The sequence below is a fragment of the Rissa tridactyla genome, chromosome 18 (genome assembly GCF_028500815.1).
Source record: "Rissa tridactyla isolate bRisTri1 chromosome 18, bRisTri1.patW.cur.20221130, whole genome shotgun sequence".
NCBI classification, from domain to species: Eukaryota; Metazoa; Chordata; class Aves; order Charadriiformes; family Laridae; genus Rissa; species Rissa tridactyla.
In genome coordinates this window covers 5,308,080-5,320,747 of record NC_071483.1, presented here as the reverse complement: position 1 = coordinate 5,320,747, position 12,668 = coordinate 5,308,080, and the positions used below count along the sequence as shown (strand labels likewise).

Genomic DNA, 12,668 nt, shown 5'->3' with positions numbered 1-12,668 from the left:
TAGATCTAGTCTTAGAGTATGGAGTGTGCTGGAGCACCCCGTAGTCTGTGCTTTCTTGCAGACCCTGTGGTTTGGCTGTGTCACCGGGGTCTGGTTGTTCTGTAAAACACAGATGCAGGGGACAGGAAAACAAACAGTTACGCTGAGCACAAAGGACGATTGTGCTTGACTGAAAGATTGAATGAATTGACCGGAGCTGAGCAAGGTGAAACAAAGGGGGAAGTTAAAATAAAAGCTGAGTCGTTGTCCTTAACTGTATCTCTCACTGAGACTGTGTGCTTCTTTTAGATACATTTTGATGGTTGGGACTGTAATTATGATTTCTGGGTCGATGCAGACAGCCCTGATGTTCATCCAGTAGGCTGGTGTGCGAAAACTGGACATGCTTTGCAAGTCCCTCTCGGTAAAGTAGATGACATCATATTGTTATGTTCAATGATTTTCCTAAGAGCAGTCTGCTCTTCAGATGCAGGGAGCATTTTACAAATCTGTTTAACTTTTTTTTGTTTTTTTCTTGTTACCAGGTGCTGTTGATCGAGTGGGAACAGTGGGACAAGCGTGTCCTACTCCAGGCTGCCACGGTATTGGTCATGTCAGGGGACCACGATATGGAACGCATTATACGTATGTAGATGAGATCTTCTTAGAAGGGTTCTGCCTGCCGGAGTCTGACTGCTGTCCGTAATCATAATGCAGCAACAAGCACCTGCACTGCACTGAAATTATCTCAGGGTGTTTATTCGGGAGCTAGTTAAAACTGCAATTGCAGCTCCCTCTTGTGTCTAAATGTGCTGTTTCATCATAAATTCTGTTTATACCAGTATAATCGTTACAACTGCAAAGCAATCCAACATAGATTAATTCACTCCAATTTCTACATTCCGGCTTTACTGAAGGGATTTTTTTTGTAGAATAAAATACCCCAAACCAGCATGCAAGGAGACAGTTAAAGAGGGAGAAAGTGTGGGTAGATTATTAAAGTATAAGAGTGAGGAGAGCTAGCTCATGTTTTGTGGTCTGGCTTTTGATTTCTTACATGCTCTTGGAAAAGGAAGGCTTTTCTCGATGAAACTGTTTTAAAGAGCAAGAAAATGATCTCAGATGGGAGGCCTGACGATCTAGTAGTATATAATGTGGTAAAGGGCTTTGAATTTTTCAGAGTGAAAGTTGCTTGTTCATGAAATACTGTTCAGACAAGCAGGTTACAGAGGAAGAACTCCTGCTCTCTAAGGCGACTCCTTAAAAACATGACTTTGGTTTCTAATTCAGCCATGTAGTCCCCTGCTTTCCCACACCTAAAACTGGGTAATAACATCTCCATGAGTGTTTCTGGCCTCACTTTTTCTGGGTTTGCTGATGGTCTGCCTGAGGCTGGTAAGACTGTATGACTTAAAAACATGCATCATTATCCCTCTCTCCTTTTTTTTTTTCCCTTTTTAACACAGGTTAGTTGGCTGCCCGTATTCTGATGTGAACCTCAACAGAGAAAACTTGTTACAGGACCGCCTGAGCGGGGAGAGGCCTTCCCCTGGCAATAGCATGCAGAAAGCCAAGAGGCTGGAGACTCCTGCCCCATTTCTGCTGGGAGCAGGAGACTCTTCTCAGGAGGACTCTCCGCAATCCAGGTGAGCTGAACCTTTTTCTTAGGCAGGTACTGGGGAGCAAAACCATTTTACAAGGCTGAATAACACAGGAAGTGGCAGAGAAGCAGCAGAGCATTGAGTTCAGCTGTCTGTAATATTGACCCGTGCCCCAGACACTCTTAACACAGAGCAATGCACTTTTATACCCTCATATGCCTTAATAGGTTTCTTGATTCCTTAATCCTGCTGCTCTGGTCACATTCCAACAAAGGAAATTGCATTCTGTCTCCATAAATTTTTCCTTGCTGTTTCAATTTAAAATATATTCTTTTCCTTCGCTTCCTGTCCTAAAACTGTCAGGCAAGGTTATTTTGTACTATTAAACTGTAACTGCAATCCACCCTGGAGTCGGCTGCATTACACTGCTAGGCGTAATGACTGTATGCGTATCGCTTGGCAAACGAGTTGAGCTCCTTCAGATATTTTATTTTCTTACATGAAAATCTTGGAATTGAGTATCATTGAAGCAAACTGTGTATTAGAGTGCAGGAGGCAGTTAAAATGTGTCATGGGACAGACGTGGGTATGAGGACTTTTATTATTGTCACCTTTTAGTCTGTATGAATCCAGTCTCACTAGAGCAAACTCCAGCAATCCTTTTGGTCTTTGTTGTATATGAAAGCTTATATAGATTCTGAAGTTTGATTGTTTTGCTTAGATTTACAGCATTTTCAAGATGTATTTGGCCAGCAAAAGGGATACTTCTCTCCCCTCCCGGGCACACATGGCCAAAGTTTGCCTCCTCCCATCCCAGAAATGGGCAGTGGTCTCCATTTGCTAATCTCAACACCAGAATTGATTGCATTTCAATGGTACTGTTACCATAATGCTCTCTCAGGAGCTTTGGAATTCTCCCGGAATGAATGGCATTCTAAAATTGTAATACATTTCTATTCTTCTAAGGATTTCATTTCCTGATAGTGGGAGGTCTGAATTCAGTATGCAGATCTGCTAACACCCTACAGCTTGTTCTTCCGTGGGCAACTGTGTAACTCAGTTTATGCATCAAACTCGGTCACAGAGACTCTTAAATGTTATCTGGAGGTATCAAGATTCAAAAATCCTAAATCTCTTGATTTCACCATAACACATGCTTCAGTGGGTTTCATGTAGCTGCTGGGATCAGAGCCTCAGTCCGCAGGGGCTGATTTATTTCACATAATCTCTCTCAATCCGCACCAAAGAGTAAAAAAGCACTTTGTGCTGTGCCAGTAATGATGGTGGGGGAGAGGAAAGCTTCTGCCACTAGGTGGTAGTTGTTGCTCTCACTTGCCAGGAGCAGCCAGCTTTGCTCTCCTGCGGGAAAAGGGAACGGAGGATGACAGTTTAGCTACTATCATTTATCTGTCTTTCCAGAAAATCTGCACAAGACAGTGAAAAGTCGTGTCAAAGCAGTGTTCACAGTCTGTCGGAACAGTCTGAAAACAATCAAGAGGGAGACTGGGTAGAAAAGGATTCCTCTGCAAACATCAAAGCCAAACCAAAAAAGTAAATAAGATTTTTGTGATGTATTTTCATGCATTAACAGTTGTGTTTCTTGATGCTGCTGCTGTATCAGAAATACAGATGTAAATCATAACTTAGAAGAGCCCAGTTTGATTGGAGATTTGCGGCATGGGGTTTTAGAATGACATGGTAAATCTCCTCCCTTCCTCACGTTATTTTGGGGCCTCTCTTTCCTGCAGTAAACTCAAATATGAGTTCTAGCCATGAACTCAATAGCACAGTCCTTAGCTTAGAGAGAGGTCGGGGACGGAGCAGTGCTATTGCTTATTTTAAGAGGGAAAAGTTTTGGGTTCCTATAAATATCTATACAGCGAAGAAATTATATCAATTTCTGTACCTTTTGAAGTGTTTTGTAATTGATACTTTCAGGCTTGGGTGCTCACATGCCTACATAAAGTTCCAGCTGGTGAAGCAGGAAAGCAATGGGAAAGGTCGGTTAAATTTAATTTCTTTTTCTGTGTGCGTGCATAGATGTGCAATATACCACAATCAGAAAGAGCATTTAAAACTCCACAGCTTTTTTGTCTTTGATTCCACAGTCAAGAGAAAACACACGCTGGAGGGGATGGTAATGGTAGTCTTTCTTCCTTTAAAATGAGGAGGAAGGGTAAAATTACTTAGGACTGAAAGGTTTAATGCTTTGTAGAGTGAAGCCTCATATTTATTAACTGAGGAAACAAGCTTGCACCATCTCTTGTACCACTGCCTGCTCTTCTCAAGTGGCACAGGGTTTTTGTTCCCCAAGCAGTCGATGACCGTTCTGCTGACAGAGCCAGCAGAGGTGACAAGGGAGACCTAGTCAAAACCTGGCAGACAGTTTAATTTCCATCAGCTTCTTCCCTTAGGCCCCACTGGGTATTCAGAAACGTAGTTAGAATCATTTTGGGTGGTGACTTTTTTAAGATTCTCCTAAGGATGACAAAGAAAACAAAAAAATTAAATGGAAAAACAATGCCTTATTTTTTTTTCTGGTATGTGACAGGTTAACTTTTAAGAGGAGCTTTCTGGTATCACTTTAGCAAACCATATGCTTAACTTTCAGATTTACTATAAAAAGCCATTTCAGGGAACCGAGCTGACCAGGCTTTTAGGAGGATTTAACATGGTAATAAGTCTCCAATCAAAAATAGCTAAGCAGGCACAAACTGGGACAGGTGCCTAGCTTTTTTTTTTTTTTAAATACTCATTTTTACCTAGTGCTGACTTCTGCAGGCAGAGCTGGAGAAGTCTGCCAGCTGTGAGCTGCAGTGGCAGCTGGCAGGGAAAGCTGTCTGTTCTCCCTTCGCATTCACCTTCCACAGAGTGATGGAAATCAGTGGAGGGAAATTCCGCCATAATTCACTGACCTGTAGTTTCACGATTACCCAGAGCTTTCATCCCATCTACATTTAAACTATTAGAACACTGCTTCTTTCTCAAAGGGAAAGTAATTTGTTTAGGTCGGGGTTTGGACGCTTACCCATGAGGATTTGGGCTTAGTGAAGAAAAGGAGACAGCCCGTGATAGCGGCAGTGCCCACCCAGCAGGGACGTGGCAGTACGTAAACCTTGGGCAGGAGAAAGACCTCCTGCGGCAGGGCGGTGGGGAGGCAGGGGAGGAGGAGGTGACAGCCCTGTGCCCTGTTGTCACCAGGAGCATCACCTCCTGAACCGTGTACTTGTTAACTCAGGCTTGATTTTTTAAAATCCTCCCTCTTTGGTCTCAGTGTCAAGAAGAGACACCTCTATTTGATGCTGTCCTACATGCTTTAGGAGGTAAGGTGACAGGGATGGGGACAGGGGAGTGACCTTTTGCTAGATTAGGCTCTACCTCCAGCGCTGCTTTCACTTCAGCTGGTGAGGAGCAGGCAGATCACAGAAATTTGCTTTTTCTTTATAATACTGTTTTCCTTCGTGCTTTACACGTAGTGACAGGCACACCCCACGGATCTTTACACACCATCCTACCACCGACCGTCCGTGCTAACACTGAGCAAACCCAGCAGGGCGAGCGGCAGCCCTACGGGTGCTGGGCACGCCGAACCTTTCTGAAGGCAGGAATAAAACGGGGATTTTGTACGGTTGCCACGGGATGGCGGTGGGGCATCCTGCGCACCCTGCACACAGCCTGGCAGGGCTGGGGGGACAAGGGGACAGCACACCCCTGTAAACCAGAGGAATGTTTCCCATCTTGTTTCCATCCTCTGCTTTGCTTCCTGTTGTATAACCAGGCACGTCCCTGTAGGACCATGACTCTGCACTACTCGAGTGATCTCATTAGGGAGGGGTGATTTCTTCCTTTTTTTTTTGCCTTCTTTTTTAAAGCTTCTGTCACTTGACACATGAGGAAGGAGTTGATGTCTGGAGGTAACGTGCAGCACTCCTGGCCTGGGAGTCTCCTGGGGAGGTGGTGAGCCCGGGCCATCAGCTGGCACACATAACACTCCTCGCAGGCTGGCTACAGCTGTCAGCTGGAACAATGCCATTAGTTTCCAGCCGAAGATGCTGTTACCAGAACTCCTCCACCTTGTCAATAACACGCTGCAAACATCTTCTCTGTTAGCAGCATGACGTCATTTTCCAGGGAAGAAGCTAACGATAAAGCCTTCAGCCTGGCAGTCTTATCTTATCTTTTTTTTTTTTCTTTCTCCTTCTCGGGAGAGTGGGAAGAACGCCCTGAGAGCTCTGCGTGCCATGTGGTAGCCGTGCCTGGCTGCCTGCTTGCCCTGTCTTGCTTTCCTCTCCAGAGTGTCACCCTTCCTCCTCCTTTGTTGTACTTTCTCCTACTTGAAGCCTGGCTCTGAATTGACTTGTTTCCTTTTCCAGACCCTGATTTGGATCTCCAGCAGGCCCTCCACCAGTCCATCTTCATGCCTTCCCTGGCCTCCAGCCCGACCCACCGCCTCCATCTCTGCTGGGAGCAGCACTGCAGGCTCTTGCCAGAAGTCTCAGGCCTCACGGCCAAACATGTGGCCAAATGGACTGTGGAAGAGGTGAGTTCCCTGTTCCCTGTTCTGCTCTCTTGGGGTGTGGGAGTGACAGAGTGCTCTCTTCTGGAGTGCTAATTGGAAGACATCTTGATTTTCTTTCCTTTCCTAGGCAGTGCTCTTCTGTTTGCTTTGCATATGCCATAGCTGACTCAGCTGGAAGTTATACCCAAGTCCCTTTATACGAGAGAGGAAGGATCCCTATTAACCCTCAGGTGTCCCCGGCTTATTTCCCTGAATAGGATTCTCTCCCTTTCTTCGTTTGTTTATTTACCCCTTGATCTTTTAGTCCTCAGGCCTGAAACATGATTCTGACAGCAGATTCCGCTTCTCTCTGATCTCCCTCCTCCTTTCCTGTGCCTTCGCTGCTGATTCACTTTTACATTGCAGATAATTCCAAACTGCACTGTGCATGCCCACTCCTCCTGCGTCTCCCTGCCCAATTCCCCTGGAACAAAACTGCCCACAGCCTGACCTGATTTCTGACGGAGGGAGCTGGGGATATGTCTCTGCAGTCCTAGCTCTTGAGATGTCTCCTATAAATTAGGCGGTGTGTGAAAAAGCCGGTATCTTTTGTGTGCTGAGTAGTTGGTTTTTGCCTCAGTGCCTTGGGCATAAATAATATTTGTATCTCCACTCGGGAAGTGGTGACAATTTGGATCCTGGCGCTTAATCGCAGGCCATTTAATTCAAGAGAAATGTGCTGTAATGTTGTGCTTGCAAGGATGTAGGTAATCTGCAAAGCAGGAAAAAGGTGCCGTTCTTCATGATGCATAGAGGATCTTCAGACACTTTTAGAAAGTGCATTTTCCCTAAGTGCCTCTTACATCAGATAAATCCCATCTTGACTTTGCTCTTCAGGCTGGAGGACTGCTGGGAGACTGGTGGGATTGCAGTGTCACAGGAGATGGGAACCACAGCAATTGTGGAGGGGGTGGAGCGATTAGTGTGGCTGTTTTAAAACTTGGTCCTTTTTTTTTGTTGTTGTGAGGGGTTTTTTTTGTAATGAAAACGTGTTTGAATTAAATTCATAGCAAGGAGGAAATAATCTCTTTGAAAGATTTGCTGTTCGTATCCTTCTTTGGAGAAAGCTTCCAATGATTTTTCCAAAAGGTCTTTTAGGAAATCAATAAAGGCAGGAGCAGTTAATCCTCTGACATGAAAATCAGAATCTCTTTCTTTTGGATAAAACATGGAGGCTGGTTCATGGAAGAACAGAGTCAGGATACAAGCCAAATAAAATTTGTCCTTTGCAGTTGACCTTTAAAGCAACTGCTGGGTAAATTTAACTGGGATATTAGTTTGATAACGGATGAATGTAAGCAGGGGCTACAGCGCCTGAATGCAGGGCACTCTGGATATAGCGATTCAAAACCCAGAACACACGGAACTGTGCTCTGTGCTGCAGCCTGAAACAACTGAGGAGGTTTGGACTGCCAGTGGGAGTGTGAATGGCACATTAAAAAGATCAGTTGCAGCACCACAATGGACTGGCTAAAGTCATTACAGGTTTTGTCTTGAATTTCAGTAAAGTGGATCTGGTTTTGCAAATTATGTTCATCACAAATTCCCATAGGAATCAATTTGGCCTCTGTATGAGCACTTGCAGGATCAGCATGAGCAGTGAAATGTAGCCGCAGGTCTGGAAGATGAAAGCAGCAGGACTTTCTGTGTTTTAGTGAGTCCAAAGTAGATTTGATCCGTCGGCACTTGGGCTCCTAACATCTTCCTACAGGGCAAACATTTGCCTTTGGGTTGTGCTTTGAACTCTGCTGCACAAAGGAGGCCATTCTGCTGATCTGAAACAAGAGCAATGGGGGTGTAAAATTCTCCTTTGGTTTCAGACTGAAGAACTGTTTTTATTTTATAAAACCCACATTAAGGAAAAAAATGTTGCTTTGATTCTCTTGGTTGAGAACAGCTGAAATGGCAGAGCAGCAGCAGTATGTAGGGGCCCTCAAGCTAAGAAACTCTTGGTAACACTGAACAGTCAACAAGAGTAGTTACTTTAATGCAGCTTTGTTATTTATTGAAAGCTTCCTGTCCTGTTTTCAGAGCACAGCTAGCAAAGGATATTGAATCAGAGAAGAACGTTAATATGCGCTAGAGTTGTATTGTTTGTTAGTTAATCCTGCATCGGATGCTAATACCTTGTGGGGGGACTGTCCTTGTGCTAATTGTTTGTGCGTTACGAAATCCCAGTTAAACCCAGCTCCTCTCTGCATGGTCTCACGAGGCGTTGTCAGTTCTGCTATAGCTTGATATTAAAGGGGTGCTGTAGGAGGCTCACCTTCCGCCTTTACCAACAAGGTACCAATACTGTGCTGATTTCAATGTACCACACACATCTGGGGTTGCGTCAGTACCTTCCATATGGGTTGTGTGGCGTTTCAAAGGTGTTCTCAGAATTACATAAAGTTCTTTTTTCAACTCCCTTCCCTTTACCAATATGCAGTCGTAGTGTGAGATGCTTCCACCAGGTATCTCTGTGAGCACCAAGGTTGTTACCAGCAGGAAGGGCAGGCAGGTGTTCCCCTCCTCAAAGGAAAAGCCCTGGACTGCCTGATCCCACTGTGCTCCTTACCTGTGCCATGCCTCTCCCACCCTCCGGCTTCTCGCTTTCCCTTGGCTCAGGGCTTCACTGCCACCCTTGTGGGGCTGTGTTGGTTTCCCGTGGTGTTACTGTGTTTTGGCCTTGTGGTCCCGAGCCTCCCTTGTCCCTCAACTGCCATGTCTCTGGCTGGGGACTCTCTTCCCCCAGCAGCGATGGCCAGGCAGGTCACTGACTCGGTGGAACCCTGGGTCTGGCTCGCATCCTGGGCACCTTCTCCTGTATTCTCCTCTTGCATCCTCCATCCCTCTCTTTTCTCCATGTCTGGTAAACCCCAGGATTCCCGTTTGTTTAAAAGGCCGCTCTTGTGGAGCAGAGTGCGTGCAGTGTCCGTACAAATGACTTCTGAGACAGATCAAAGGCCCGTCACTCCGTGTCTGTGACAGTAGCCAGCAGCAATAGTGCAGGGAAGGACACAGGAGCAGGGGAAGCTCAGATCATTCCCCAGAGATTTTTTCCAGCCTCTCAATACCATAGACTTATTGTCTTGCCCCCAGGGGTCCAACTGTCTCTTAAATTCTGGAAGGTACCGGACCCTGCAGAAGGATTTTCATTTGTGTTTTATTTATAAGGGGAGGGGGGGGAGAATTCAAAAGGAAAGTAGTATTTTGTTATTTGTTTATAACAGGAGTTTGCACTTCTATAGAAAAAAATTTGGAGTCACTGCCTGATGGGGATGTGGATTTTAGGGGTTCCCTTTAAAATGGAGCTGTCGCTGCTTGCAGAAGATAAGGGCGAAACATGGGAGGATGCTCTGCTTTCAGGTTACCTAACAGAAACCAGGGGAGTCAGAGACACTCACCAAAAATCAGCCTCTGCCAGGGTAGAGCAAAACCCGAGGGCACACTGACAGCTCCCTTCCTGCGTGGTCGGAACTGGGGGAAGGGAATGAATATTAGTCAAGTGGTGGGATCCGCTGGAGATGCAGCAACATGTTTTAGGAGAGAATCTGACAATCCTGAGTTAAAGGGAAGCTTGTATTCGACAGTGGCCCCTCCTGTTTGTTTGTGTTCATGGAAGACATGTCACATCTGGAATAACTCAAATGAATATGCCTTATGAAACAGAGCTGTTCCTGCAAGGGAGCATCCAATTAGCATGAGATGTTTAATCTGATTATGCCTCAATATACAAATCTTCTATGAACCAGTGAAGCTACAGCTGGAGAAGACAATACATATTAAGTCACCCTCCACTGCATTCCGGACTGCTCCTCGCACTACTTAGTGTTATATAATGTAATCCAAGGGCTGCTTGCATGTCTCTGGGGAGATTATGCCAAATGGTAACAGATTTCCTGCTTGGAAAGGTTTTCCCTAATGTGAAACGTAAAATTAACTTTTACTCGTTTAATCCTGTTGGTTCCACGGATCCTGTGCACCCACCATGGACTAGATAAAACCCAAACTCCTCTCCTTCCCAGCTCTTCTGCCTTCTGTCTGTTGGTAAACCAGCAGTACTCATTCAGTTGGTTTATGTTGTCTCTTAAAGGCATGTCATCATGGAAAACTGTCTAAATTCCTTTTTTATTTTAATTCCCAGCAATACCATAGAGAAAGTGGAGTTGTGGATGGGTTTAAAATAGAATAGCCGTATACGGCTTTTTATCTGTAAAAATATTGTTGGTATTTTATAAAAATGAGTGATGGAGGAACTGGACTTTTACAGAAAGATAAATGGTCAAAAGGCAATAGGGAAAGTATCACGGGTAACCAGGATATGCTATGCAGGGGTATTGCAGCGACAACCCAGTAATGTTTTTCATATATACCCTTCGTTGATGGGAGAGTTGTAAGTATTAAAAGTTTTAAACATTCTTGCGTATAGAACTCACATACAGAAATACGACCTTTTTGCTTGATAATGCCCCATTTTAATTGTGGGTATTTCTTTTTTCCCAAATGTAATTCCAGGTGGTAAGCTTTATCCAGCGTTTACCTGGTTGCAAAGAACAAGCATCAGTGTTCAGGGAAGAGGTAAGTCAAGTCTGCCCAAACCCTGGGCTGTGCCGCTGGCGGGTCTGATGGCAGCGAGGTGGTTTTGTACCCCGTTACTCTGGAGTTAGAGTGCAGAGAGCACAGACATGCTCAGGCTTGTCGTTAAAGAGCCTGTGGCATTTAGGAGGCAGCTTCAGCATCGAGCTGAATTCCGGCATGGCTAATTGCTGCTAATTTCCCCTGCTTTAAATTTCCCCTGCAGTTCCAGTCACTGAGCTTATGCTTAACATCCTGTCTTGGACTATCGTGCAGTGGGTTTGGCATCAGTATAAAGATGTCCTGTTGGAATGGCGCAATGAAGATCTCATCTGCTCCCTCTAACAAGCACACATGCCTGCTTCTCGTGGTGAGGCTGGCAGTCCTAGGGTTTCCCAGGAATCGCTGGCTTCCCCCATGGGCTGAGGTGAGAGCAGGAAGGGAACATCTCCTTGAACAAGCAGCGGTTGGGAAATCGGAGCATCTCCTGTGTGCAGTGTGTCCTCTCTTCGCTGCCACGTGCTGGTCTGGTCTCTGTTCCCTGTTTGTGGTGCCTTTGCCGTGGCTTCTGAGAAACCGCAGCTAGCGCAGGATGTGGCTGTCCTCTTTCTTAGCACACTTCTTTGCACGGATCAGAGACGCTTAGGCTCTGTTGAGTGCTTTGGCTCCCAGTTACGCTGCAGGTATGACTTGGAGATTCTTTACGAGCCCCTGATAAATTTGCGCAGACCTCCCTCCCCTTCTATCAGCACAGCTCTACCACTCTGATGGTAAGAGCTCGAGGGAAGAGGCTGTACCTTCTCTGTTCTGTGCAGCGCTGAGCACACCCTCTGTACCGAGGAAAAGCATTGCACATTGTAGCGACTGTAAAGGGCAGGTTTTTAATAGATGACTGCTCCCCAGAGCTGGCTTCCTTTCAGGATGAATCAGGCTGTAGTGCATTTTATGGGATTTATGTATCTGTATTTTGTTTTCCCTTGCTTTAAAAAACAGGCACACACACACAAAATGTAAAGCAAAAGAAATGGAGGCTTGCAAAAAGCACTATTCACAACATAACAATATAGTGGAATACTTTTTAAATGAATATAGTGGGAATAATGAAATTTATTTGAATGAACCAGTCTTTCAGTGTAGGTGAGCGTAAAAGGTGCGTCCTGATTTCTGGTGAAGATGTATTCGCAGCTGAGTGTTTGGTAGGTAAGATGTAACTAGCAAATCTTCTGATGAATCCAGTCATTCACAATGTATTTTATTTCTTCTAGCCGTAATTTACACGGGTCCTGAACACAGCGACTGCTTTCTGGTTCAGAGAGCGGATAGCCATGTTCTATTTTAATACCTTACTTTCTGCAGCCTCCAAGTATGATTCCCTGTGCCACGTGAGAGGGGCTTGGCTTGTTTTTCAGGTTTATGCTCAAACCAAATTGTCAGTTTGAAATTAAAACCCTTTTAGCAGTTTGGCTTTGGCCAGAATTCAGGTGTGAGTGATGGGACTGCCGAATTCCACGCCGTGTTGTCCATTAGCTGTAATCAGGCCTTTGAGTGCTCTCCGTTTAGGATAAATAAACCCCTTGCAGACATCTCTTGGTGGGGGGGTGAAAGGGGTAAGTTGCTGCTTACATTAGGAATGAAGAGAACAAATTGTGCACAGAATTTTAAAAACCGTCCAAACAAGATGGAACAAAGAAATGAATAATAAAGCACAGGCACTGATACTGTGGCTTGTTTCTAGGTCCAGTTCAGGGAAGGTCTGTTTAAAATAAGCATCGTTGCGGCAGCGCAGTGAAAATGAAGCGGAGCAATAATACTGGACTCAAAAGCATTTTGAAACGTAGGGCTGTTTTCCAGCGGTTTTCTGCTACTCTTGACTCTATATTATTTAATTTAAGCAGCAGTCCATTTGTTTGAAGCTATTTTTAACATGTTCGTTGCAGTAGTGTAGACTCTAGGCAGCTTGCAGATAAGAT

General features: G+C 45.1%; 1 protein-coding gene across 3 annotated transcripts in view; it reads left to right on the top strand.

Moving 5' to 3' along the window:
* Positions 1-12,668, top strand: part of LOC128918949 (lethal(3)malignant brain tumor-like protein 3) — a 52,129-nt gene that overhangs the window by 33,782 nt on the left and 5,679 nt on the right. For all 3 annotated transcript variants that reach the window (XM_054223845.1, XM_054223844.1, XM_054223846.1), the window contains 7 exons: positions 289-403; positions 525-624; positions 1,446-1,625; positions 3,000-3,131; positions 3,519-3,580; positions 5,954-6,120; positions 10,639-10,701. In XM_054223845.1, the coding sequence (XP_054079820.1) occupies positions 289-403; positions 525-624; positions 1,446-1,625; positions 3,000-3,131; positions 3,519-3,580; positions 5,954-6,120; positions 10,639-10,701 (819 nt within the window). The remainder of the gene's footprint in view (positions 1-288; positions 404-524; positions 625-1,445; positions 1,626-2,999; positions 3,132-3,518; positions 3,581-5,953; positions 6,121-10,638; positions 10,702-12,668) is intronic.